At 60.0% G+C, this 27,271-nt stretch overlaps 2 protein-coding genes across 8 annotated transcripts; both read left to right on the forward strand.

The window, feature by feature from the left end:
* Positions 1–418: 418 nt before the first annotated feature.
* TFCP2 (transcription factor CP2) lies at positions 419–14,012 on the forward strand. 6 transcript variants are annotated; one of them, XM_046904946.1, is made up of 16 exons: positions 419–510; positions 1,333–1,423; positions 3,554–3,705; positions 4,626–4,702; positions 4,856–4,961; positions 5,103–5,209; positions 5,671–5,823; positions 7,008–7,118; positions 7,612–7,700; positions 7,869–7,917; positions 8,562–8,655; positions 8,865–8,955; positions 9,407–9,513; positions 10,757–10,899; positions 11,339–11,390; positions 11,490–14,012. In XM_046904946.1, exons 2-16 carry the CDS (start codon positions 1,419–1,421, stop codon positions 11,525–11,527), a joined length of 1,374 nt encoding a protein of 457 aa, XP_046760902.1. In that variant the 5' UTR covers positions 419–510; positions 1,333–1,418; the 3' UTR covers positions 11,528–14,012. The 6 variants fall into 6 exon arrangements, with proteins under 6 accessions (XP_046760902.1, XP_046760899.1, XP_046760901.1 ...); XM_046904943.1 differs by having other exon boundaries at positions 419–502; positions 7,869–7,947; XM_046904945.1 differs by having other exon boundaries at positions 419–502.
* Positions 14,013–14,485: 473 nt separating this feature from the next.
* On the forward strand, positions 14,486–26,232 carry CSRNP2 (cysteine and serine rich nuclear protein 2). Of its 2 annotated transcripts, XM_015273099.4 has the most exons (5): positions 14,486–14,576; positions 19,907–20,101; positions 21,694–21,953; positions 23,248–23,544; positions 24,240–26,232. In XM_015273099.4, exons 2-5 carry the CDS (start codon positions 19,951–19,953, stop codon positions 24,999–25,001), a joined length of 1,470 nt encoding a protein of 489 aa, XP_015128585.1. In that variant the 5' UTR covers positions 14,486–14,576; positions 19,907–19,950; the 3' UTR covers positions 25,002–26,232. The 2 variants fall into 2 exon arrangements, with proteins under 2 accessions (XP_015128585.1, XP_015128584.1); XM_015273098.4 differs by lacking the exon at positions 14,486–14,576 and having other exon boundaries at positions 19,004–20,101.
* Positions 26,233–27,271: the final 1,039 nt, after the last annotated feature.

The raw sequence follows: 27,271 nt of genomic DNA on the forward strand, positions 1-27,271 counted from the left end.
TTTCCCGTTCTTTCCGGTGAGTGGGGGGCTCTCCCTTCACCACGCACGTTCCCAAATCGTGGCGATGTGCAGGAGGGGGGGGCACGGCTCTGCTCGCCCCACGAGCCAGCCCAACTCCGGCTGAGACCGCGCAACTCAGCGCACGTACGATCCCGACCCGGGACTCGAACCCGCGGTCCCGCTATCCCCGCACGGTCGCGAACCTCTCCGGGCGGTGGGACCCGAGCGCACCATGCCGCGCACCGCGCACCGCCCACCTCCCCTTCCACAGCCAATCCCAACGCGCAGAGTTGCGCGCGGGCTCCACCATTGGCTGTGTCCTACTTGCGTCACTCTACCGCGCCGGGCTCCTATTGGCTGATCTCGGCGGAAAGAGGCGGGGCGTGCTCCCCGTCGGGGCTGCGCGGGGGCTCCAGGCGCCACCGCCTCCATCTTGCGGGGGCCGCGGCCCGGAGCCCTCTGCGGGGCGGTGCGGGGCTCGGGGCGGGGCTCGGGGGCTCCCGTAAGGCCGTAAGGGGGCTGGGGAGCGTGCAGCCTCAGGAGGGGGTTGGGGGTAGTGGGGCTGGGGGTGCCTGTAAGGCCTTAGGAGGGCCTGGGGGTATTTATAGAGCCTTAGGAGGGCCTGGGGGTGCCTATAGGGCCTGGAAGGGCCTGTAGGGCCTTAGGGGTGCCTGGAGGGCCTTAGGAGGGCCTGGGGGTGCCCATAGGGCCTGGAGGGCCTTAGGAGGGCCTGGGGGTGCCTATAGGGCCTGGGAGGACCTGTAGGGCCTTAGGGGTGCCTGGAGGGCCTTAGGAGGGCCTGGGGGTGCCTATAGGGCCTGGGAGGGCCTGGAGGGCCTTAGGAAGGCCTTAGGGGTGCCTATAGGGCCTGGGAGGACCTGTAGGGCCTTAGGGGTGCCTATAGGGCCTGGGAGTGCCTGAAGCGTGCAGCTCCTCAAGGGGTGTTTGTAGGGCTTGTGGGAGTGCCCAGGAGTGCAGCCCTTTGGGGGGGGGGGGGGGGGGGGGGGGGGGGTTACCCAGAGGGTACAGCCCTTCAGGCAGTGCCTGTAGGCCATTTGGGGTGTCTGTGGGTGCAGTCCCTTTGGAGGGGACTGAAGGCTTTTGGGGGGAGGGGGGGTCCTCCACGTTGTGCACCCCAAGAGAGGTTCCCATAAGGAGGGAAGGGAGCGGAGGTGCAGAGCCCCTCGAGGAGCCCCAGGCTGTGCTCCCTGGGGAGGGGGGAGGGGGGGGGGTGACGCACCGGGGGACCCCGCCCGTCCCTCCCGTGCTGGGAACTCGGCCCCGGGCCCTGCAGGGGGAGCATGGCCTGGGCGCTGAAGCTGCCGCTGGCAGATGAGGTGATCGAGTCGGGGCTGGTGCAGGACTTCGATGCCAGCCTGTCGGGCATCGGGCAGGAGCTGGGAGCGGGAGCCTACAGCATGAGGTAGGAGGGGTTGGGGTTGGCTGCGGGCGGCCCTGTGGCGTGGGGGTGGTCGGGGTGAGGTGTGTGGGGGGAGTTCTGTGCTCTGAGGGTGGTGAGTCCTGGCACTGCTGCCTGGAGAAGTGTGGGTGCCCCATCCCTGGAGGTGCTTATGGCCATGGATGAGGCCCTGGGTGGCTGCTCGGGGGGTGGGAGCGGCCCAGGGCAGGGGGTGGGGCTGGGGGGGCTGTGAGGTCCTTCCAATCCAACCATCCCATGGTTCTGTGACCTTTCAGGACCCTTCCAACCCTATCATCCTATGACTCTGTGCTCTTTCAGGACCCTTCCACCCCAACCAACCCCTTGGTTCTATAATCTCAGTTGGGCTGTCCCAGCTCTGCCCATGCTGAGCATCACCCAGTGCCCCGCGACAAGAAAGAGGCTTGTTTTAATAATAATTGATCAAATATTACGAGATATTATTAAAACTTAATATTAAATTTGTCCAGCACCACCATGACTTGTGTTACGGCTGCACCTTTGGATGATGGCTACCATTTTGCTTCTGGTGGAGGTGCCCTGGCATCCCCCTGTCTTAAAGAACTGCTGCTCCTTAAGCCCTTGCTGCTTTTTAACCATCCTACCCCTCTAAATATTTAACTTCTGATTGTGCCCCGACGGCACCGCTCCCTGTGCTGAGCTGAAAGTGTGTGCTGGGTGTCTGGGTGGCAGCTGCAGGAGGGCAGAGCGACAGCAGAGCGAAGCTGGTGAGGTTCAGCACATGTCCTGAACTCGGGGAGGAGCAGCTGTATGTGTCAGTGTAGGTCAGGGTCAGAGCTGCTGGAATGGAGGTCTGCAGAGGAGGACCTGGGGGTCTGTCCTGTTGGCCGTAGGGTGACTGTGAGCTGACAGAGTGCCCTGGTGGCCAGGAGTGGTGTTCTGGTTGGCCAACAGTTGGCCAACAGTTGGCCAGAGGTTGACCGTAAGCCAGCAGTGTGCTCTTCTGGCCAAGAAGGCCAATGGTGTCTCAGTTGGCCAACAGTTGGCCAACAGGGCGACCGTGAGCCAGCAGTATGCCCTGATGGCCAGTGGTGGCCAACTGGTTGAGCAGGAGTTGACCAGTGGTTGACCACAGGGTGACTGTGAGCCAGCAGCATGCCCCAGGGTGGTTCTAGTAGCCAACAGGTTGACCAGTGGTTGAACAATGGGTGACTGTGAGCCAGCAGTATGCCCCGGTGGCCAACAGGTTGACTGAGAGTTGACCAACAGTTGAGTACAGGGTGACAATGAGCCAGCAGTGTGCCGTGGTGGCCAAGATGGCTACTGGTGGCCAACAGGTAGACCAAGACTTGACCAAAGGCTGACCACCGGGTGATCACAAGCCAGCAGTGCCTCCCGATGGCTCTGGCTGGCACTGCACAGGGCGCAGCTGGCGGGGCAGGGAGGTGCTTCCCCCTCTGCTCTGCACTGGGGAGGCTCCATCCAGAGCACTGGGCCCAGTGCTGGGCTCCCCAGTTCAGGACAGACTGGGAAGTGCTGGGAGAGCCCCACAGAGGGTGCAGAGCTTGTGGGGGCCCGGAGCATCTTCTGGTAGGGACAGGCTGAGAGCTGGGATCGGGGTGAGGAGGGCATTTCTACTGCCCTCCCCTGTGTGGGTGGGGATGGGAGGAAGGCTGTGGGGTGCAGGGGTCAGGATGAGGCCATGCAGTACAGGGAGGGCTGCAGGTCGCTCCTCCCATCCTCAGGATTGTGCAGCTATTGTGAACGTTGCTCACACAGTATTGGAGCAAGAGTGGGTTTGTGCTTGCTGGAGACCAAAGGGTTAAAGTGCTGTCGGGGCTGGGAGCTGCTCTCTACCCAAAGCAGCCTGGTTTTCCCTGTGAGAAGTTTTTAATGTTCAACTAAAGGAAGGAAGCCCAGCTGAGCCTCTGAGGGTCTGGTGGAGCTCATGTAGCACATTGAGGCTAGAGCTGTGCTGGCTGCCACAGGGCTCTGGGGCCATCATTGCAGCTGGAGGCAGCTGCTGCACGTCGGGTCTGCAACCGTTCCAACCCAATGCACTGCATGTCTGTGCTCAGCTCTGCTGCTTGCACCCAGCAGCTCCGTGCACCTGCAGCAGAGCTGAAGTGACCTTTTGTGCCGCCTCTCTTGCAGCGACGTCTTGGCGCTGCCCATCTTCAAGCAGGAGGAGTCCAGCCTGCCTCCAGAGAACGAGAACAAAATTCTGCCCTTCCAGTACGTGCTGTGTGCAGCCACGTCGCCCGCCGTGAAGCTGCACGATGAAACACTCACCTACCTCAACCAAGGTGGGAACCATCTGCTAACGCTGCCCTGACACCCGTGCATGTGTCCGGTGGGTAAAGGAAAGCAGCTCCCAGCTGCAGCCTTGCAGTGGGGCTTTAGCAGCTCCCAGCTGCAGCCTTGCAGTCTCAGTGTTGCAGCTCCCAGCTGCAGCCTTGCGGTCTCAGTGTTGCAGCTCCCAGCTGCAGCCTTGCGGTCTCAATGTTGCAGCTCCCAGCTGCAGCCTTGCAGTGGGGCTTTAGCAGCTCCCAGCTGCAGCTTTGCAGTCTCAGAGTTGCAGCTCCCAGCTGCAGCCTTGCAGTCTCAGTGTTGCAGCTCCCAGCTGCAGCCTTGCAGTCTCAGTGTTGCAGCTCCCAGCTGCAGCCTTGCAGTCTCAGTGTTGCAGCTCCCAGCTGCAGCCTTGCAGTCTCAGTGTTGCAGCTCCCAGCTGCAGCCTTGCAGTGGGGCTTTAGCAGCTCCCAGCTGCAGCCTTGCAGTGGGGCTTTAGCAGCTCCCAGCTGCAGCCTTGCAGTGGGGCTTTAGCAGCTCCCAGCTGCAGCCTTGCAGTGGGGCTTTAGCAGCTCCCAGCTGCAGCTTTGCAGTGGAGCTTTAGCAGCTCCCAGCTGCAGCTTTGCAGTGGGGCTTTAGCAGCTCCCAGCTGCAGCTTTGCAGTCTCAGAGTTGCAGCTCCCAGCTGCGGTTTTGCTGTGGGGTTGTTGCAATTCTCAGCTGCAGCTATGCAGTGGGGGTCTTGCAGATCCCAGCTGCTGGTTTGCAGTGGGGCTGTTGCAGCTCCCAGCTGCGTCTGTTGCTCTGCAGCAAGTGCTGCAGCAGTGCATGGCACTGAAGCTCAGCAGCAACACGTCGTGTGACAGCAGAAGGGTCAGGGCATTGGGGAGGAGCAGCAGGAGACGTTCCTCCCTGCATGACCTCTCTCTTCCCTGCAGGGCAGTCCTATGAGATCCGCATGCTGGACAACAGGAAGATCGGAGAGCTGCCCGAGATCAATGGGAAGCTGGTGAAGGTGAGCACAGTGCATCTGTGGCACTTCCTTTGCTGCTTTCCTGACCCACCCCCCCATGTCCCTCCGTTCCTGTTCTCACCCCCTGGGCACAGAGCAGGGGTTTCCCTTGGGGGGGCTCATGATGCTTTGTTGTTCCCCCCCCCCTTTTCTCAGAGCATTTTCCGGGTGGTGTTCCATGACCGACGGCTGCAGTACACGGAGCACCAGCAGCTGGAGGGCTGGCGCTGGAACCGGCCTGGGGACAGGATCCTGGACATAGGTGGGGTCCCTTGGGGAGATGGGGGGGGGATTGGAGCATCCCTGGGCTCTGAGGGACAGTTCTGTCACGGATGTGCAGGCCTGTGTTCCCTGGGAATCTCTTGCTTCTCCTGACAAACGTCACAGCTCTGTCTCTGTGCAGATATCCCCATGTCCGTGGGCATCATTGACCCCAGAGCCAATCCCACTCAGCTCAACACCGTGGAGTTTCTGTGGGACCCTTCGAAGAGGACATCTGTGTTCATCCAGGTACTGTGGGGAGGGGGAGCTCCTCGTGCAGGGCCCCAGGAGAGCAGCTGGGAGTTTCTAAGGGCACCAGAAGGTGCTTCTGTGGCTCAGAGCTCCGAGCAGCCACCGTGTGCCTCGGGGGGAGATGATGTGAACTAAGCTGCAGCTCTCCTCCTGCTGCAGGCGGTGCAGGAGGATGGCAGCCGTGCATCAGCAGCTCAGCTGAGCACCAGTGGGTTGTTTTATTTGTGCCCCTGGTGATTCAGGCCTCCGCCTTGCTCACTCTGTTTTGCACATCTCTTGTGCTGCCTGGAACAAAGTGGTCTGCAGTGCATGAGGGGTCGGTGGGAGCATCACAGAGCTGCAAAACTCATGGGAAGGAACGGGCTGCAGCTCTGCTGCGTGCTCGTGGCTCCTTGGTGCTGCTGCTACACGGTGTGTTCCCATGTGAGCACTGACAGCAGCTCTCCTTGCCTCCCCAGGTGCACTGCATCAGCACCGAGTTCACCATGCGGAAGCACGGGGGGGAGAAGGGAGTGCCATTCCGGGTGCAGATCGACACCTTCAAGGAGAACGAGAACGGGGAGTACACAGAGCACCTGCACTCAGCCAGCTGCCAGATCAAGGTGTTCAAGGTAAGGCAGCAACCAGCCCACATCCCTGCCCCATAGGACATGAAGCGGAGCTCAGTCCCGTCCCACTGTGGCCTGGCTGAGTGTTGCAGGGCTGTGGCTGAGCTCACAGACAGCAAAGCTCTGGGTCCTTCTAGAACAACGTGCTGGGGAGCATGTGAGTCGTGTTACAGCTCTCTGAGAGCTCCCACACTGACAAACACAATTTTAGAGCTGCTGGGACTCGAAGGGACCTCTGGGCCTGGCCAACTGTTGGCCAACTCTTGGTCAACCTGTTGGCCACCGTTGGCCATCTTGGCCACCAGGGCACACTGCTGTCTCGTGGTCACCCTGTGCTCAACTTTTAGTCAACTCCTGGTCAACCTGTTGGCCAACATCAGCCATCTTGCCCACTGGGGCAAACTGCTGGCTCACAGTCACCCTGTGGTTGACCTCTGATCAACTCGTGGTCAACCTCTTGGTCACCATCGGCCATCTTGGCCACCAGGGCACACCTGGCTCACAGTCAGCCCTGTGGTCGCTCTGTGCCAGTGGATGTGTCCTGGGGATGGAATTTCTCACTTCTGGCTCTATCCCAGGAAACCCAGCACTGAAGCTGCAGTGCCCATGAGGCAACCACAGTGTTGGGGCACGATGTCCCTGCCCATAGCGGGTCGGGGAAGCAGCACAGAGTTGCTGGGGGGATGCTGCCAGTCCTCGTGCTGGTTTTGCCAGCATGACCTTGTGGGTTAAAAAAGAAAGCATAAAAGGGTGGGTGTAAGAGGAAGGCCTTGAGATGTGGCTCTGTGCCTTGCTTGGTTGTAAAGGAACCAAGTGGGAAATGCTTTGATTGGAGCTCGGTGCAGAAGGGCTGCGCTCCGTGGGGTGTTGTGGTCACAGAATTGCATTGCTGGCACCACAGATGCTGTCAGAGCCACAGCATGGCTGGAGGGCAGCAGAGCCCTTGGTCTCCTCGGTGCCAGCTCAGTGCTGTGGCTTTCTCCAAACCCACTCGGCCCCCTGTTCAGGAGGGTGAGGTGTGCTGGGCAGCCACTGCCGCTGCAGCTGTTGCCGTGCAGGGGCATCCTTGGCCCTTTGTGAGCAATGTGCAGCATGAGGCTGAGCAGGAGGACATGCCTGCATGCCTGCCCACCCCTCTGTTAGCCCTCTTCTGCCCTGCTCCTCTAAGGAGAGTTTCTCCTTTCCAGCCCAAAGGAGCCGATCGGAAGCAGAAGACGGACCGTGAGAAGATGGAGAAGCGCACCCCACATGAGAAGGAGAAGTACCAGCCCTCCTATGAGACCACCATCCTCACCGAGGTGGGCACTCCAGCTCTGCAGCACAGTGCCTGGCTGGGCACACAGCTGCAGGGTGGGCAAAACAGGTGGGCTGAGGAGCTGCATCCTCCCAGACCTGAGCTGTCATGAGAGAGGTCGCCTCTGCTGCCAGCTTCGCTGTGCTTATGTGGCAGCAATGAGCTGCTGAGGCTGTCAGCACAAAACCCCATCGTTCCCTCCCTTTGCTCGTGGAAACGTGGGACTTTGAGCCTCTGAAAGTGCTGAGGATGGAGTCCTCATCCTTCCCTGGGGAATGTGGGCCCTATGGGCTGCATCAGCCCAGTGCTGGCAGCAGAGAGCCCTGCGCTTGGCTCTCGGCCTTGTGGGATGGTGTTTGGTGTGAGGCTTTGTGGAGCTGGCACTGCTCCATCTAATCCCTGATATCATTACTTAATTCTTTCTCATAGTAGCCAGGCAGCAAACAGCTGCAGGTCCGTTCCGAGCTCCATCACTCCTCTGGGTTTTTCCTTTCCAGTGCTCTCCATGGCCTGAGATCACCTACGTCAACAACGCGCCGTCCCCCGGCTTCAACAGCTCCCACAGCAGCTTCTCCATCGGGGAAGGGTGAGTCTGGAGTGGGGGTTCCTGCCTCACACGAGGGATGATGTGTCCATGCTCACCTTGTCCCCACGTCCCAGCGGTGTCCCCACATCCCGGTGGCATTGGGGTGGCTCTGGTACAGAGCTGACTGTGGGCTCTGCTCTGTCTGTATGTCTCTCCCACCCCATCCAGGAATGGGTCTCCAAACCACCAGCCTGAGCCCCCCCCTCCGATCGCAGATGTAAGTCACACTTCAGAGCTTATGCTTGGGGTAAGGATGGCGCACGGGTCAGAAGTGGGGGTGCGTGGGGGGGGGGGGTCATTGGGTGCTGGGCTCTGCGCTTGGTTTGGGAAGACACTGCTGGGGTTTAACATCCTTAGGAGCTCTTCTTTTTGATTCCTAATGGTTTTAAACTCACGAAGCAGATGGAGGTGAGGTGTGGGGAGGGAATTGTGTGCAAAGGGCGGGGAGTCCCAGCACTGCTGCCTGGGGAAGTGTGGGTGCCCCATTCCTGGAGGGGCTCAGGGCTGTGGATGGGGCACTGGGTGGCTGCTGGGGGGTGGGAGCAGCGTAGGGCGGGGGTAGGAGCTGAATGACCCTTAAGGTCCCCTCCAGCCCAAGCATCCTATGGTTCTATTTGAGAGCAGGCTGCCTGTAGCTCGCTATGCCCTGTACTGACCATGCTCTTTGCTCATGCTTTCCCTGCTGCTTCCTTCCCCTTTCCCTGTCCCTGTGGAGCCCAAACCCACCCCAGCTGCAGCCGTTGTTGTGCGCCCACTGAGCTCAGCACACTCCGGTCTCAGTGCGAGGGTGATTGTAACACCAAAGCCACCCTCGGTGCTCTGTCCCCTCTGGGGCCGTGACAGTATTCTCCAACCCCACAGAACCTCCTGCCCACCAGCACACCCCAGGAAGCCCAGCAGTGGCTGCACCGGAACCGCTTCTCCACATTCTCCCGTCTGTTCCGGAACTTCTCAGGTACATCTCTGTGCCCATCGGATCCCTCTGCCTCCCCTCGCTCCCATTACCTGGCACAGATGGTTGGAAATCTGTATTTGAAACACAGTAAAACTGCCTGAGAGCTGCGTGGTTCATTTCCTGAGGTGTGGGGGGAGTTGTAGGGGGGTGGGCTCTGCCTCGGGGGCTGAGCGCTGCTCCAGGCTCTTCCCGTGGTGTCACTCCTGCAGGTGCAGACTTGCTGAAGCTGACCAGGGAAGATGTCATCCAGATCTGCGGCCCTGCAGATGGCATCAGGCTCTTCAACGCGCTGAAAGGACGGTGGGTCGCTGCTCTGAGCGCTGTAAGCGTGGTGGGTTTGGGGCTGCTTGCTCAGGGTGTGCCATTGGAGCGGGCAGGACGTGGTGTGGACCTTCCAGTTTGGCAGCTGGGATGGCAGGGAAGCTGATCTGGGGAGAGTTGGGGGGGGGAAGGAAATCTCTGTGGGTGAGGAGCATTAGAACAGACCTTCCTGTCGGAGGGCAGAGGGACAGTGCTGAGCAGAGGTGAGGGCTCAGGGTGTGGGTGCACAAAGCAGGATCTGTGCAGGGTGCATGGAGCAGTGCAGGGAGCCCACATCCCTCAGGGGGGACCGACACCAACACACCCCTGGGGGTGGCATCAGCCCCCGCCCCTTTGCTTTTGGGTGAATTCCTCCACCTGCTCTGTTCCTTGGGAGGATGCTGAGCGCTGTCTCAGGGTCCTGGAGCCAACCCCTGTGCTCTGTCTGCAGGATGGTGCGGCCCCGGCTGACCATCTACGTGTGCCAGGAGTCCCAGCAGCTGCAGGAGCTGCAGCAGAAGCACGAGGACGGCGATGCAGTCACCAGCACCTTCTTTGGTAAGGGCCTGGAGGAGAGCAGGGGGAGCAGCAGTGGGCTCAGCCAGCAGAAATCACACAGGAGCAGTGGGGCTGCTCCCAGCCGCTCAGGTCGGGGTCTCCCAGCACACATCACCCAGCGGACCTCAGGGCTGTAGCAGGTGGAAGCGTGGCGGCTTTGCTTTCCAGCTGCTGTGTCTCCTTTGGGTTGCTTTCTCCTGCAGCTCACGCAGGCTCCATGCAAACCAAAGGGCTGTGCCCACTCTCTTGTGCACAGAGTTGCAGTGAGCGCTTTGCTTGCCCCTCTCCTCACCCCGCAGATCTTCCCCTTGCTGGCCGGAGGGGCAGCTGCAGATCCTGACCCACAGCGTGCTGTTTGCTTTGAGCTCCTGTGAGAATGCAGCACTGCCCAGACAATGGGTGACCTACATTTGTGCAGCAGCCAGGCGTCGCTCTGTGGTCGGAGCGAGGGCAAAAGCAGATGGTGTGTCCTTCCCTTCCCACTGCAGGACTGGGGGGGTGGGGGGCCTGATGTAAAAATGCCAGGAATGGGACAGAGTGACTGTCAGAATGGGAGCTTTTTGGGGCGAGGGTTGCATAAATGCAAATGGAGCATTGCAGGACATTGGTGGCCGCGTTGCTGCACTGTTGGTGCTTCTATAGCTCAGGGTGTTGTGCAGCCATGGAGCAAAAGCAGGCACAGGAGAGAAGCTCTGCGTTGCATGGGGGTTTACACAAATGTGTGGGGCAGTCCCAGGAGTGGGGATGGAGTTCAGAACTGAGAGCAGCCCTGCAGGGAGGGGCCCGGGGGTTTTGGTGGATGAGAAGCCGTGGGTGCTCCATCCCTGGGGGAGGTCACAGCTCTGGATGGGGCCTTGGGCAGCTGATGGGGGATGGAACAGCCCAGGGCAGGGGATGGGGCTGTGAGGTCCCTTCCAGCCCAACCATCCTACAGTTCTGTGATCTTTTAGGACTCTTCCAACCCAGCCATCCTATGGCTCTATGATCTTTAAGGTCCCTTCCAACCCAACCGTCTTATGGCTTTATGATCTTCAAGGTCCCTTGCAATCAAATCATCCTAGAGTTCTGTGGCCTTCCAGGACCCTTCCGTCCCAACCATCCTACAGTTCTATGACCTCTAAGGTCCCTTCCAGCCCAACCCAGTGCACACTGCTTCCAGAGCTGCTCTGCCCATCCGCTCCCTGCTCAGCATGGCTGCTCTGCAGACTCCTGGCAGTCGCTGCAGCACTCCTTGTCCTTGCAGTGTACCACGCGATCTATCTGGAGGAGCTGACGGCGGTGGAGCTGACGGAGAAGCTGGCTCAGCTCTTCAGCATCTCCTCACAGCAGATCAGCCAGATTTACAAGCAGGGTCCGACGGGGATACATGTGCTGATCAGCGACGAGGTAAAGATCCCTCGCTGCTTCTCCTTCTGCCTTTCGTGTCCCACCCCCAAAGCACGACCTCAAGGTGGGCCCCTCCCGTTTGCTGCTGCTTGCAAAGGGTGAATTGATGAAGCTGCAGAACTGAGGATGTCAGACAGTACTGGGGATGCTGGCAGCACTCACGTAGAGCTGGAGGGGGGGGGCTGTAAGGGCACAGCTATCCCTGCTCTGCTTTGCTGGGATCAGGAGGGAGCTGCTGGGACAGGGCTTTGCTTTCAGACCACACTGCAGGGTCAGAGCACTTTCCCTTGGCTTTCTGCTTCCAACCTGTGGTTCTGGAGCGATGGAGGAAGGGATAAATATTACTGTGGGTGCCCTTCCTGCTGCCAGCCCTGTCTGTGCAGCGCGGCCCCATGTTCGGGTGCAGCCTCAGACTCAGCTGTGTTGTGGCTTCTTTCAGATGATTCAGAACTTCCAGGACGAATCCTGCTTTGTTCTGGACACCATGAAAGGTGCGTAAGCTTTGCTCTGCCCGTCCTCTGTGCCAGACCTGAACGCAGTGGATCCCTTCACTGCCAGCAGTGTTTCATCAGCTTCCCTTCTTTCTGCAGCCGAAACCAACGACAGCTACCACATCATCCTGAAGTAGGAGTGGACGGGATGAGGAACAGCCACAGTCCTCTCATCGCGTGCGAATCCCCCTCACTTCCAGCACCGGGACATGAGAGCAGAGATCCAGAAGCTCCCATTGACCTTCTCAGAGCCCCAGAGCTGTTGGTTCTCGGCCCTTTCCTCGCCCTTACAGCTGCAGACCGCCCGTGGGTGATGTGCTGCTGGTGCCTCCAGGTCGTGCTCTCACGTAGCGGTGGGCAGAGTTCACCTTTGGGACCTCAGAGCTGCGTGAGGGTCTTTCGTGGCTCTGTTTTGCCAGGAGGCAGCAGCTCCTGTGACGTTTGGACTGGTGAGAGGATGTGTAGGAAAACCAGCCCGGTGCTCCCGGCCCCGTGGAGCTGAGCGGGTCTCAAACGCAGACATGGGGTGGTAGGAGAGGGCTGGGAGGGGTTTTCTCCAGGACTTTGGTGCACTGTGATATTTAATGGATGTAGATCTATTAGGCTTTTTCTCCTTTCCACCACCGTGGAAGCGCTGTTGCTGTGTGCAGGTGTGCTGCCAACCCTCAGAATCACAGCATCCTGAGCTGGAAGGGACCCACAAGGATCACTGAGTCCAACTCCTGACTCCACGCAGGTCTTACCCAAAGGCAACCTCTGCTGCTCCTCACGCTTCTTCTCCCTCCCCCATCAACATTATTGGCACAGGTGTGTAAAGCTGGAGCAGAACGTGGAGTGAAATGGAGCTGGAGAGAGAAGCAGCTCACGTGGTTGGCCTGGGGGATTCTTTTCTGCACATTTTTGTGGTTTCACGTGAAAGGGAGAAAGATTCAGATGTCACGGTTGGAAATCTGAAGCCGTATCTACGTGCTGAGCTGTGTGCTGCCTCTGCATCCTCCTGCCCCGGCTCTGCAGATGGAGGTGGGGGAGGAGTGAGATGAGTTTGAGGGAGACTCAGCTCAATGCAATGGGAAACTCAGCTCAACTCAATGGAACGCTTAACAGGAGGCTCAGCTCAGCTCAACAGGAGACTCAGCTCTGCTCAGTGTGAAGCTCAGCTCACTACGAGACTCAACGGGAGACTCAGCTCAATGTGAGACTCAGCTCAGCTCAATGGGAGACTCAACAGGAGACTCAGCTCAACAGGAGACTCAGCTCAATGGGAGACTCAACAGGAGACTCAGCTCAATGTGAGGCTCAGTTCAGCTCAATGTGAGGCTCAGTTCAGCTCAATGTGAGGCTCAGCTCAGCTCAGTGTGAGACTCAACAGGAGACTCAGCTCAAGGGGAGACTCAGCTCAGCTCAGTGGGAGACTCAACAGGAGACAGCTCAATGTGAGGCTCAGTTCAGCTCAATGGGAGACTCAACAGGAGACTCAGCTCAATGTGAGGCTCAGTTCAGCTCAAGGGGAGACTCAGCTCAGCTCAATGTGAGACTCAACAGGAGACTCAGCTCAATGTGAGGCTCAGTTCAGCTCAATGGGAGACTCAACAGGAGACTCAGCTCAATGAGAAACTCAGTTCAGCTCAGTGGGAGACTCAGCTCAGCTCAGTGGGAGACTCAACAGGAGACTCAGCTCAATGGGACACTCAAAGGGGCGCTCAGCTCAATGGGATTCTCAGCTCAATTCCAGGGGAGACTCAGCTCAGTGAAGGCTCATCTCGACTCAGTGGGAGACTCGGCTCAACGGGACACTCAAAGGGACACTCAGCTCAGCTCAATGGCAGCTCAGCTCAGCGGGGGACTCGGCTCACTTTAGTGGGGGGACTCGGTCAGTTCAGTGGGGCTCTCAGCTCGACTCAGCAGAAGGCTCAATGGAGGCTCAGCTCAGTGGAGGCTCAGCTCAATGGACACTCAGCTCAATGGACACTCAGCTCAATGGACACTCAGCTCAATGGACACAGCTCAGTGGAGGCTCAGCTCAATGGACACTCAGCTCAATGGACACAGCTCAACGTGAGGCTCAGCTCAACGTGAGGCTCAGCTCAGTGGAGGCTCAGCTCAACGTGAGGCTCAGCTCAATGGACACTCAGCTCAATGGACACTCAGCTCAACGTGAGGCTCAGCTCAATGGAGGCTCAGCTCAGTGGACACTCAGCTCAATGTGAGGCTCAGCTCAGTGGACACTCAGCTCAGTGGACACTCAGCTCAACGTGAGGCTCAGCTCAGTGGAGGCTCAGCTCAACGTGAGGCTCAGCTCAATGGAGGCTCAGCTCAATGGACACTCAGCTCAACGTGAGGCTCAGCTCAATGGAGGCTCAGCTCAGTGGACACTCAGCTCAATGTGAGGCTCAGCTCAGTGGACACTCAGCTCAGTGGACACTCAGCTCAATGGACACTCAGCTCCTTGGGAAGGAACCAGAGCTGCCTCCCTGCCCTGTGGAGCTCAGTGCTCCCTCGTAGGCGTGGTTTGGTGCTTTGAGGGGTGGAAGTGGGGGGGTGCGGGGGGGGGCTGCTGTGTGTTCTGTGGCCGTTCTGTAACGGAGCCGTGGGGCAGCGGTAAAGTTTTGTACGGACACTGCAGGTGTGTGTGGGGCACGGAGCTGCGGGATGGGGACGGGGGTGGGGCAGAGGGATGGGGAGGGGGGGGATGACAGAATACCTCAGCCTGCTCATTCGTTAATTAATTAGTTAATGAGCTAAGCCTTAAGCCGAGGGCAGAGCGCTGGTGGTCCGCAGGGCGCGGTGGGCGCTCTGCCCCACATCTGTCCCATTATTTCCCCGTTAAGGCGCTTCTTGCCGCTCCCCGCCGCGTTAATCTCCGTCTAGACTCCGGCGGCGGCTCGGGCCTTCCTCCCCCTCCTCCTCGTCCCCCTCCCCCTCCTCACGGCTCTCCTTCCCCTCCCCCCTCGTGCTTCGTTCCCACTTCCGCACTCCGTTTCCCATCGCGCCCCGCCCGGACTCGCTTTCCCGACACCCTCCGCGGGCGGGGTTGGGGGCGTGGCCTGCCGTCACGTGACTCGGGGTATAAAAGGCGCGGCCCCATTGTTGTCGGCAGACGGCGGCGGGGCGGTCCGCGCGGCCGCACTCGGGCCTCGAACCCGCGCCCCGGGCCGCCCCCCGCCCGCACCGCCGCCCCGCCGAGCGGTGAGTGGGGAGATGGGGGGCGGCGGGCAGCGGGGCTCGGGCCTGGGAGCTGCAGCGGGGGGGGAGGGGGGCGGTGTGGGGCCGGGTCCGGAGGGTGGGGCGTGGGGACCTATAGGGGACCTATAGGGGACCTATAGGGGATGGGGGCCCTGAAGGTGGGAGTTTCTAGGGGGGTGCGGGTGGTCTGTAGGGGATGGGGCCTTGGAGATGGAGGCCTATAGGGGATGGGGGGCCTGGAAAATGGGAGCCTATAGGAGGTCTGTAAGGTGAGGGCCTTAAAGATGGAGGGATGGAGGGGATGAGGGCCTTGAAGATGGAAGGGTATGGGGGGGCCTATAGGGGATGTGGGGGGCCTGGAATATGGGAGCCTATTATAGGGGCTGTAGGAGGTCTGTAAGAGGTGAGGGCCTCAATGATGGAGGGATATAGGGGGTGTAGAGGATGGGGCCTTGAAGATGGAGGTCTATAGGGGATGGGAAGCCTGGAAAATGGGAGCCTATAGGGGCCGCAGGAGGTCTATAAGGAGTGAGGGCCTTAAAGATGGAGGAGTATTGGGGATGTAGGGGGTGAGGGCCTTGAAGATGGAGGCCTATAGGGAGTGTAGGGGGCCTATAGGGGATGGGGGCCTGGAGAATGGGAGCCTATAGGGGCTGTAGGAGGTCTGTTAGAGGTGAGGGCCATAAGGATGGAGGGATTTAGGGGATGAGGGCCTTGAAGATGGAGACCTATAGGGGTTGGAGTCTTGAGAATAGGGAGGCTAGAGGGAGTGTAAGTCTATAGGGTATGTATGGAGGCTTGTAGATAACATAGGAGACCTTAAATATGGAAGCATGTAGGGGCGGGGGGGGGGGGGGGTTACAGTTGGTGCGGGCTAAAGATGGAAAGATAGAAGGGATAGGAGGCCTCTGGGGGTGGGGGGTGTGCATACAGAGCCTATAGGGGCTAGAGGAGATGATGGCCTTAAAGATGGGCGCCTATGGGGGATGGGGGGCCCATGGCAGCAATAGGTGGCCTATGGGGGGTGAGGGGCCTTGAAGTGGGGGCCTATAGGGGATATAGGAGGCCTGTAGGGGATGGGTGGGGGAGGTCTTAGAGGTGGCGGCCTATATGGGGCATAGGACTATAGGGGGATGGGGTCCTTAAAAACAGGAGCCTATGAGGGATGTAGGAGGTCTGGAGGAGGGGGGGGGGGGGTGAGGGGCTTGGAGATGGAGGCCTGTGGGGCTACAGGAGACCTTTAGGGGGTGGTAGTAGAGGTGGAAGTATATAGGGGCTATAGGAGCTCTGCAGAGAGTATAGGGGGCCTTAAAAATGGAAGTCTATAGGAGGCTGACAGGGGCTATAGGAGGCCTGCAGGGGAGGGGGTACTTAAGAATGGAAACCTATAGGGGATGTAGAAGGTGGGGGGGGGATGTAGGGGGCCTATAGGGAATGGGAGCCTTGTGGATGGGAACCTATAGGGGATGGGAGGTCCTAAAGATGGGAGCTTATAGGGGCTAGGGGAGGCCTATAGGAAAGGTGGAGCCTGTGGGGGATATCAGAGGCTTGTAGGGAGTTGGGGGGGGCTTTAAAGATGGGGTTCTCTGGGGAGATAGGAGGCCCATGGGGGCTGTGGTAGCCGTGCAGGGAATGGGGGCCTTCAAAGTGGGATCTTGAGGGGCTATAGGGGGGGTCTCTAGGGGTTGGAGGGGGGGGCTGTGGCTGTTGGGGTGCCCATGGGGCATTTTCTGAGGAGAGGGGTGACCCCAAAAAAATGCCTCAGTTTGGAAGGGGATGGAGGAGACCCCGAGTGAGGAACAATCAGGGGTACCTCTGGGGAGGGGGATCTGCAGGGCTCTGCTGTGGGGATGGGGATCCTGGTGGGGTCTGAGCTCTGACACGTTCTGAGGTTATCCCCCCCACCCCCTAATACTGCAGGGTCCGGTGCTACCCGCAGTGGGGGCACCTCCCCTTTTGCCCCCCCCATCTTTGCTTGTGGGGGGGCTCCTTCCTTTAGCCCCCTGCTTCTTGGGACCACCATTTTGCTCCTATCATTTTGGGCTCCCCCTCCTTCAGCCTTCTTTTTGGGGGGGAACCCTTTTTGCTCCTCCAGACCCCCGCTTTTTAGGAACCTGCCCTCTTTAGCCCCCCCCCCTCCTTTTTGGGACCCCTTCCTTTAGTCTCCAGCTTTTTAGGACCCCCCTCTTTTTTGCCCCCAGCTTTTTAGGACCCCCCTCCTTTACTCCCCCCTTGTTTTTTGGGGCTGCACGGTCTCCCCATGCCCACTGGCAGCACTGCAATTCAGGGCCAGGCTCTGCTGCTCATTGCAATGCATGTTGTGTAAGTGCTGCTGCTACTGTGTGAGCTGCAGCCCGGAACGTCCACGGGGCTCAGCTGTAGGAACACCGATCCCAAAGAGGGGATCCCTCACCCCAAGGAGAAATCCGCCCTGCTCAGCATCCTTCAGTGGTGCAGTTCTTAAATCCTCAGCTGTGGAGATGATGGGTGAATCCTGCAGGGAATCCTTTGCGGTGGAGGAGCAGAGCTGTGCCCCATAGCCCTGGAAGTGGTCCCAGTGGTCCCGGCGCTCTCCACTCCTGCCCCATGCTGCCCTTTGGGGTGGGAGCTGCTCTGGGATGGGTGAACACCTCCAGTCCAGCCCTGGGGCCACTCCTGGTTCCCCTCTGTGGGGCTCTTGGGGATGAACCCCTGTTTGTTTTTGCTTTATTTGTGGGATATGGAGGTGCTGCTCGCTCTGTCCCATCCACCCCTTCCACCTTGGGATGTTCTGCAGTGCCTGAGGGGAGCTGTAGGATCCCACACTCCCAGAGCTGCAGCAGCCGGAAGGGAACTCTGTGGGTCCTCATCCGACCCTCCAGCAGTTCCCAGTCTGCCCTAAACTGGAGAGCCCAGCACTGGGCCCAGTGCTCCGGATGGGACCTCCCCAGTGCAGAGCAGAGGTGGGGAGCACCTCCCTGCCCTCCTGGCCGTGCCCTCTGCAGTGCCCCACAGGGAACCATTGGCCTTCATGGCCACCATGGCACACTGCTGGCTCCTGGTCACCCTATAGTCAACTGCTGGTCAACTTTTGGTCAACCTGTTGGCCACCATTGGCTATCCTGGCCACCAGGGCACACTGCTGGCTCACGATCGCACTGTTGGACAACTCTTGGTCAACCAGTTGGCCTCCATTGGCCAACTGGAGCACACTGCTGGCTTGTGGTCAGCTTTTGGTCAACCATGGGCCAACTGTTGGTTAACCAGGACCCCTCTGGTGTTCTTGGCCACCAGGACACACTGCTGGCTCACGGTCAGCAATTGGTCAACCAATGGTCAGCTGTTGGTTAACCAGGACGCCGTTGGCATTCTTGGCCACCGGGGCACACTGCTGGCTTGCAGTCAGCTGTTGGGCAACCAGCAGAACCAACCCGGGCGCACGGAGCAGCTCTGCTGATGGGTGGATGAGGTTTGGAGCCTCACAACTGGATGTGGAGCATCCTCATCCCACCGGCCCCGTTCCTGTGTCCCCTGCTCCCGTTCCTGTGTCCCCTGCTCCCGTTCCCAAAGGCAGCAGCAGCCGCACTGACGTGGAAGAATGAATCTTTTCAGATGAGCTCCTTTCGGTGCAGTTTAACAGAGGGAAGGAGGATTACTGTTGGGTGGCAGCTTCCCATGGAGCTCTGCACCAAAAGCTTTGCTGCTCCGCAGGGGAAGGAGCTGTTTTCCCTCTTTGATCCAATTCCCTCTCAGTGAACACAGAGTGGAGCCTTCGGTGCCACCAGGGGCAGTGCCACCAACCCGTCTCCAGGCTGAGAGCTGAATGAGAGCCCCGTTGTTCCTGCAGACCCCGGGCACTGTTGCATTGCTGCCCATCCCTCCGTTCCACCTCCGTGCCCGGAATGCTTTCCCAAACACTCTCCTTTTGGGAGAGGAGCTGCAGCCGGAGCGCGGTGCCCGTTGTGTCCCCAACACCCCATGTCACACCTGGATGGGAGGTGGCAGCGTGAGGAGGTGCTGAGGGAGATGAGGGATGGATGGGATGATGGAGGGATGGATAGAAGGATGGGTGGAGGGATGGATGGACAGAAGGATGGATGGAGGGAGGGATGGATAGAGAGGCAGATAACGGATGGGCAGACGGATGGAGGGGTGGACAGATGGATGATGGATGGAATGATGGAGGGATGGTTGGATAGAAGGATGGATAGAGGGAGGGATAGATGGACAGAAGGATGGATGGAGGGAGGGATAGATGGACAGAAGGAGGGAGGGATGGACGGGATGATGGAGGGATGGATAGAGAGGCAGATAACGGATGGGCAGATGGATGGAGGGGAGGACAGATGGATGATGGATGGAACAATGGAGGGATGGTTGGATAGAAGGATGGATAGAGGGAGGGATAGATGGACAGAAGGATGGATGGAGGGAGGGATAGATGGACAGAAGGAGGGAGGGATGGACGGGATGGTGGAGGGATGGATAGAGAGGCAGATAACGGATGGGCAGACGGATGGAGGGGTGGACAGATGGATGATGGATGGAATGATGGAGGGATGAACAAATGGACAGATGGTGGGTGGAAAGAAGGATGGGTGAATGGGATGATGGAGGAGTGGACAGACAAACATTGGGTGGACAGAAGGATGGAGGGATGATGGAGAGATGGACGGACAGACGGATAATGGATGGGATGATGGATAGCGAATGGATGGCATGATGGAGGGATGAATAATGAGTGGACAGAAGGATGGATGGAGGATGGATGGGATGATGGAGGATTGGACAGACAAGTGTTGGACAGACAGAAGGATGGAGGGATAGGATGATGGAGGGATGGACAGACAGAAGGACAGACAGAAGGGTGAATGGAGAATGGACGGGATGATGGAGGGGTGCACGGATGAACAGATGATGGACGGACAGAAGGATGAGAGCTGTGTGGATGGCTGGAGGGGATGGATGATGGATGGACAGACGGATGCCGACAGCTTTCTCCGGAGCCGTTTGTTCTGTTGCCATGAGAACCGGTGCTGCTGCAGTGACGGCGCGGAGCGGAGCGGGGCTGAGCACCCCACCTTCAGCTCTGCCATTCCACCTCTCCCCAAATCCCCCAACCCAGCAGTGTCCCCCCACACCCCCCAGGCACAGCACTGCCGGGGGGTGAGCTCTGATTGCACTGAGGTCATCCCACACGTTGAGGTTTTGGCGAAGGAGATGCGGAGAGCGGTGAGCTCAGCGGGGAAGGGAGCTTTGCCTGTCCCTGCACTGTGGGCCCGGCTCTGCCAAGCGGTGTTGGTTTGGTATGGGGGCACCCCTGGACACCCCCCACCACCGTCCCCATCCCACAGGTCCCCCCCCCACGCACGGCGTGCCGGAGCTCCATGCGATCCCGATGGATGCGATCGCCAGCGGCCGCCTCAAGAGGAAGTTTGAGGATGTGGACGTGGGATCCCCGGCGTCCAACTCGGACGATGAAATCTCCAACAGCGACAGCGCCGACAGCTGCGACAGCGTCAACCCCTCCAGCTCCAGTGGCTTCATCCGTGAGTGGGGCGGGGATGGGGGGTGGGGTGTGGGGATGGGGTGTGGGGTGTGGGGATGGGGTGTGGAGGTGGGGATGGGGATGGATTGTGGGGATGGAGGATGGGGATGGGGATGGAGTGTGGGGGTGGATGGGGTGTGGAGGTGGTGATGGGGGTGGGGTGTGGGGTGTGGGGGGCGGGGATGGGGTGTGGAGGTGGGGATGGGGTGTGGAGGTGGGGATGGGGATGGAGTGTGGGGGTGGAGATGGGGTATGGGGATGGGGCGTGGGGATGGAGTGTGGGTGTGGGGATGGGGTGTGGGGATGGGGATGGGGTATGGGGATGGAGTGTGGAGGTGGGGATGGGGATGGGGTGTGGGGATGGGGTGTGGAGGTGGGGATGGGGATGGGGTAAGGGGATGGAGTGTGGGGGTGGATGGGGTGTGGAGTGTGGGGATGGGGATGGATTGTGGGGATGGGGTATGGGGATGGGGGGTGGGGGTGGGGATGGGGTGTGGAGGTGGGGATGGGGATGGAGTATGGGGGTGGATGGGGTGTGGGGGGTGGGGATGGGGTGTGAAGGTGGGGATGGGGATGGAGTGTGGGGGTGGATGGGGTGTGGAGGTGGGGATGGGGTATGGGGATGGAGTGTGGGGGTGGGGATGGGGGATGGGGATGGAGTGTGGGGGTGGATGGGGTGTGGAGGTGGGGATGGGGTATGGGGATGGAGTGTGGGGGTGGGGATGGGGGATGGGGATGGAGTGTGGGGGTGGATGGGGTGTGGAGGTGGGGATGGGGATGGGGTAAGGGGATGGAGTGTGAGGGTAGGGATGGTGTGTGGGGATGGGGGATGGGGATGGGAATGGAGTATGGAGATGGGGATGGAGTGTGGGGGTAGGGATGGGGATGGGGATGGGGATGGGGGCAGTGGCTTCTTCCCCGAGTGTGGCACCTGGGAATGTGGAGAGCAAACAGTGACAGTGAGGGGATGGAGTGTGGGGACTGAATAGTGACAGTGAGGGGACAGCCTTGGGATGCGACATGGGGACAGCAAATGGTGGCAATGAAAGGACTGGGGTGAGGGATGGGAATGGGGGTGGGCACAGTGACAGTGAGGGGACAGGGCATGGGGACAGGAAACAGCGACAGTGAGAGGATGGAGCATAGGGGATGGGCGCAGAGTAGGGGGACAGGGAATGGGGACAATGAATGGTGAGAGAGTGAGGGGACAGGGCTTGGGGGTGGGGACAGGGATGGGGGCGGTCCCTGGCTGTGAGGTGGTGCTGGCTTTGCTCCCCCCACGCACACCCCTCACAATTGCACGCATTCATCCCCAAACCGAGGTCCCGCTGGCGCCGCTCCTGGACCTTTTCCAGCCCCCTCTATTGCTTCCCCTACTGAAATGCTGGATGGTATCGGAATCAACGGGGCATTGGGATTAATGGGGTTTGTCCTGACGGTGTCACAAAGAAGCATTGCAGCTCACGTGGGCACGGCTACGTCACCAACACCTGCTCAGGGCTACAGCAAAGCTCCCTTCCACCCCAACCCCTTCCACCGGGAGGTGGTGGGGGGGGGGTCCCATTTCCATCCCCTCGTTCTCCCTCCCTGCAGCCACTTCCATCCTGAAGAGGCAGAAGCAGCTGCGCAGGAAGAATGTGCGCTTCGACCAGGTGACGGTGTACTACTTCGCCCGGCGCCAGGGCTTCACCAGCGTGCCCAGCCAGGGTGGCAGCTCGCTTGGCATGGCCCCACGGCACAACTCGGTGCGCAGCTACACGCTGTGCGAGTTTGCACAGGAGCAGGAGGTGAACCACCGTGAGATCCTGCGTGAGCACCTCAAGGAGGAGAAGCTGCACGCCAAGAAGATGAAGGTATGATGGGGCATCGGCCTTCTTGGCGTGCTGCTGGTTCGTGGTCAACCACTTGTCAACCGTTGGTCAACCACGTGTAAGTCGTTGGTCAGCTGTTGGTGGGTGAGGACACCCTGCTGGTTCATGGACAACTGATTGTCCACTGTTGACAGGTGGTTGACCAAGTGCTGACCAACTGCTGGCCAACCAGGGCACGCTGTTGGCTCATGGTCAACCGTTGGTCAACTTGTTGGTCAACTGTTGGTCAATGAGAACACGCTTCTGGCTCATGATCAGCCATTGGTCACCTGTTGGTCAACCACTTGTCAACTGTTGGTCAACCACTTGTCAACTGTTGGTCAAACACTTGTCAACCGTTGGTCAACCATTGGTCAACCGTTGGTCAACCAGGACACACTGCTGGCTCACGGTCAACCATTGGTCAACCATTTGTCAACCGTTGGTCAACTGCTGGCCAGCTGTTCCTCCACCATTGGCCACCCAGAACACCGTTGGCTGTCGTGGCCTGCAGGGCACACTGCTGGCTCACGGTCACCCTGGTCCTCCTCCACAGAGCTCCCCTTCCAAACTTCTCTGCTGGAAATTCCGCTCTGGAAGGTTGTGGTGCTTGAGATCAAATCCCAGCTCGGTCTTTTTCCCATCCTGACCTCATTACGGGTTCCCCCGGGCACTGTCTGGGGTTGGGCTTCATTTAATGTGACACCACCCTGGGATTAATCAGGCTGCTGCTGCCATGACAACATTTGGCGAAGCGACGCAGAGCCAACACTTCTTTATTTAAGTATTTTTGCTAAAGTGGACTTTTTCTGCCGCTTATGCTATCGATAGGGAGCGCATTTTGGATGGGGTGGTGGTGGGGGTCAGTCCCCCATTTATCACAGGGCCTCTTGCTGCTTCCCCCCTCCTTGGTACGTTTCTGTCGCGATTGCTAGCTTCATTCCGATCCCAAACCCTGCAGCTGCCGCTCAGCTCTCTCCCAGACCCGGTATTTTGGGAAGCAGTGACCTCCTTTTCTTGAGCTGTTCGCAGCACGGAGGGAAGGCAGCAGAGGTGCCCTCCTCTGAATGCTGCAGAGTTGGTTTCCTGCCTTTATTGTAGCTGTGGAGTCCCACAGGCACGGTGAGCTCCTTCCTGCTGCGTCTGGGATGGGTTGGGGTTGGACTGGGCGATCTCAGAGGTCTGTTCCAACCTTGATGGTTCTGTGCTAATAGGGGGCCCGGTGGAGTCCCCCTTGAGCCGTAACGGGGGTCCGCAGCCTCCCAGCACCGCACTGAGCGCTGTCCCCACCCCGCAGCTCACCAAGAACGGCACGGTGGAGTCGGAGGAGGCGGAGGGGCTGACGCTGGAGGACATCTCGGACGACGACATCGACGTGGAGAACGTGGAGGTGGACGACTACTTCTTCCTGCAGCCCCTGCCCACCAAGCAGCGGCGGGCGCTGCTCCGCGCCTCCGGCGTGCACCGCATCGACGCCGAGGAGAAGCAGGAGCTGCGCGCCATCCGCCTCTCAAGGGAGGAGTGCGGCTGTGACTGCCGCCTGTACTGCGACCCCGAGGCCTGCGCCTGCAGCCAGGCGGGCATCAAGTGCCAGGTGAGTGACGAGTGGCAGAGCGGGAGGGCTGGAAGGGACCTCTGGGGTCCTCCATCTGACCCCCAGGGCAGAGGCACAGCACCGTGGCCGGGCAGGTTTGGATCTCTCCGGAAAGGAGCACCTCCCTGCTCTGCTGGCTGTGTGCTGCAGTGAACTGTTGGCCTTCTTGGCCACCAGGGCACGCTGCTGGTTCATGGTCACTCTGTGGTCAACCGTTGGTCAACAAAGACAGCACTGGTGTTCTTGGCCATGAGGGCACACTGATGGCTTGTGGTCAACTGTTGGCCAACCCTTGGCCAACCAGAAATCCATGGGCATTTTTGGTCACTGGGATAAACTTGCTGATCCGTGGTCAACCGTTGGCCAACCAGTAGACCGCTGGTGTCCTTGGCCGTGAGGGCACACTGATGGCTTGTGGTCAACCATTGGTCAACCACCGATCAACCATTGGCCAACCAGGATACCATTGCCGTTCTTGGCCACCAGGGCACACTGCAGGCTCATGATCAACTTTTGGTCAACCGTTGGTCAACCTGTTGGCCGCCATTGGTCCTCTTGGCCAGCAGAACACAATGCTGGCTCACGGTCACCCTGTTGGGCACCGAGACCTTCTGTGTGGAGCTCCTTTCCCACTGGGGGCGCCGCGCCGGGCTGGAGGCAGAGCGCCGCTTCCGGCAGCCTCGCTGTCCCCACAGGTGGACCGCATGTCCTTCCCCTGCGGCTGCTCGCGGGACGGCTGCGGGAACATGGCCGGCCGCATCGAGTTCAACCCCATCCGCGTGCGGACTCACTACCTCCACACCATCATGAAGCTGGAGCTGGAGAACAAGCGGCAAGGCGCGCGGCCCGGCGACGAGGAGCTGCAGGGCTCGGGCGCTGCGTGGCCCCCCGGCGCGCAGCCCCCCGAGACGCAGGACTTCCAGGAGTTCATGGCCGAGAACGAGACGGCCGTCATGCACCTGCAGACCGCCGAAGAGCTGGAGAGGCTGAAGGCCGAGGAAGACTCCAGCGGCGGCTCCGGCGTGGAGAGCGTCGGCGTCTGCATCCTGGAGGAGCCGCTGGCCGTGCCGGAGGCGCTGTGCCCGGGGTTGGCAGCCCCCATCCTCATCCAAGCGCAGCTGCCGCCGGGGTCCTCCGTGCTGTGCTTCGCCGACGGCGCGGAGCAGCCCGCAGCCACGCAGCCCTACTTGAACGCTGCTCCGCTGCTGTACTACCAGGTGGAGCCGCGCTCCGTGCTGGGCCCCAAGGGCGAGAGCGGTGCTGAGGAGTGCCCAAAGGACACCGGGACCGTCCCCGCAGCCCCCACGGGGCCGTGCAGCCGGGCTGCCCCCGCCCCGAGCAAAGGGGAAGGGGCGAAAGGTGTGGGGCAGGAGGGTGCGCAGAGCTGCGCTGCATCGCTCGGCCCCTCGGCACCCCGTGAGGCACCCGGCTCCGAGCAGCCCCCCCAGGGGGTGTGAGCCCCCACCCCGTTATTTATTGAGGATATTCCGCGGCACGGCGCTGCCCCAGCGGTATTGAATGGGGAGGGAGGGAGGGAAGGAGGAGCGGGGGCCGCTTGTACAGACGGTGGCACACAGAGCGCCGGGGGGACAGACGGACAGACACACGGACACGGAGCCCACGGGCCACGGTCCTGCCTTGGGCCCCAAGGGGACAGATGGACAGACAGACAGACGCACGGACACGGAGCCCATGGGCTGTGTCCCCATAGAGCTGCTTGGGGCGCCCTGTGCTCATCAGCGCCCGCTTCCCCCCGCTGCCCCCCCCCAGGGCTCCTCATCCTTTTCGTCTCGGACACAAAAGAAGACTTCGGGGTTCGGTTTGGGGTTTTTTTTTGTTTGTTTGTTTTTTGGTATTTTTTTCTTTTTTTTAATTATTATTTTTTAACGTGCTGAATGTTTACGGGGCCGCACCGCAGCCCAGCGCCTCCCCCACCGCCATCACCGCCGCTCCGGTTGCACAAAGAGGGGTGAAGACGCGGACACCCCCGGACCCACCCCCCCAAAACCCCTTCGGTCGCCGCTTTCAACCCCAGGACACACAGCTGTCCGTCCGTCCGTCCATCTCCAGGACTGCTGCCCTGCGGTCGCAGCGCTGGAGCTGTGGGCTCTGCCGCCCCCCCTCACCCCCCACAGCTGAGACCCCCCCCCAGAGACGGGACTGGGACCAACCACGCTCAGCACAGCAGCGCTTTCACCCTCGGGTTCGTTTCGCTTCCACGCTCTCCCTACTGAAGGGCTCCGACCCACCGTGCCCCATCGAGGGGCTGCCCTGGGGTGGGGGCTGCACTGGGGCGGGGGCTGCCCGGTGCCCCCCAGCACTGCTCTGTCCCCCCACTTTGGCCCCACGGCCCAACCGGGACACGACGGCTGCGTTCCTACTGCAGTTGTGACCCTCAGAGCTCTGATGGTTCCCCCCTTCCTCCCTCTGCTCTGTGCCCCCCCCGGGCACAGTGGGTGCTCTCTGCCCACCCCGTCCCACCGCCGGCGGTTTTCATTTCTTATTCCACTGTGAATCCAAAGCTGTGTTGGGTCCTCCCCATCTCTATCTCTTTTTTTTTTTTTTTTTGGCCTTTTTACAGTTTTGTTTTGTTGGGTTTTTCTGTTTGTTTTGTTTTTCCCCCATGGTGAGAATGCTGTATTTAAAAAGAGGATATTTAAAAGCGTAACAATAAAAGGAAGGCTCTGAGCTGCAGGGCGCAGAGCGGCGATGGGAAGCACAGACAGGGATGGGGGATCAGCGGCCCCAAACCCACGGGGTGATGCCGGGTGCCTTTAATGAAACACAGAGCAGAAAGGGGGTGGGAGGGGGGTGGGGATGGGGATGCGATTGGGATGAGATAGGGTGGGATGGGGTTGGGGATGGGATGGGATGGGGATGCGACTGGGAAGGGATGGGGTGGGGTTGGGGATGGTATGGGGTTGGGGATGGGATGGGATGGGGATGCGATTGGGATGGGATGGGGTTGGGGATAGGATGGAGATGCAGTTGGGATGGGTTGGGGATGCGATTGGGATGGGATGGGGTTGGGGATGCGACTGGGATGCGATGGGGTTGGGGATGAGATGGAGTTGGGGATGCGATTGGGATGGGGATGCAATTGGGATGGGGTTGGGGATGCAATTGGGATGGGATGGAGTTGGGGATGGGGATGCGATTGGGAAGGGATGGGGTTGGGGATGGGATGGGGTTGGGGATGCAATTGGGATGCAGTTGAGATGGGATGGGATGGGGTTTGGGATGGGGATGCGATTGGGATGGGATGGGGATGCAGTTGGGATGGGATGGGGTTGGGGATGCGATTGGGATGGGGTTGGGGTTGGGGATGCGATGGGGTTGGGGATGAGATGGAGTTGGGGATGCAATTGGGATGGGATGGGGTTGGAGATGGGATGGGGATGCAGTTGGGATGGGATGGGGATGCAATTGGGATGGGGTTGGGGATGCAATTGGGATGGGATGGAGTTGGGGTTGGGGATGCGATTGGGAAGGGATGGGGTTGGGGATGGGATGGGGATGCAGTTGGGATGGGATGGGGTTGGGGATGCGATTGGGATGGGATGGGGTTGGGGATAGGATGGGGATGCAGTTGGGATGGGTTGGGGATGCGATTGGGATGGGATGGGGTTGGGGATGCGACTGGGATGCGATGGGGTTGGGGATGAGATGGAGTTGGGGATGCGATTGGGATGGGATGGGGTTAGAGATGGGATGGGGATGCGGTTGG

This window comes from Gallus gallus, chromosome 34 (genome assembly GCF_016699485.2).
Source record: "Gallus gallus isolate bGalGal1 chromosome 34, bGalGal1.mat.broiler.GRCg7b, whole genome shotgun sequence".
Lineage (NCBI taxonomy): Eukaryota > Metazoa > Chordata > Aves > Galliformes > Phasianidae > Gallus > Gallus gallus.

Bases quoted from the DNA above. Each gene is read 5' to 3' on its own strand.
- TFCP2 (NM_001397678.1), top strand. From the start codon at position 1,302: ATGGCCTGGGCGCTGAAGCTGCCGCTGGCAGATGAGGTGATCGAGTCG. The intron at 4,703-4,855 runs GTGAGCACAGTG...CCCTTTTCTCAG, and splicing joins TCAATGGGAAGCTGGTGAAG to AGCATTTTCCGGGTGGTGTT. The intron at 11,391-11,489 runs GTGCGTAAGCTT...TTCTTTCTGCAG, and splicing joins TGTTCTGGACACCATGAAAG to CCGAAACCAACGACAGCTAC.
- CSRNP2 (XM_015273098.4), top strand. From the start codon at position 19,861: ATGGGGGCACCCCTGGACACCCCCCACCACCGTCCCCATCCCACAGGT. The intron at 20,102-21,693 runs GTGAGTGGGGCG...CCCTCCCTGCAG, and splicing joins CAGCTCCAGTGGCTTCATCC to CCACTTCCATCCTGAAGAGG. The intron at 21,954-23,247 runs GTATGATGGGGC...CCCACCCCGCAG, and splicing joins TGCACGCCAAGAAGATGAAG to CTCACCAAGAACGGCACGGT.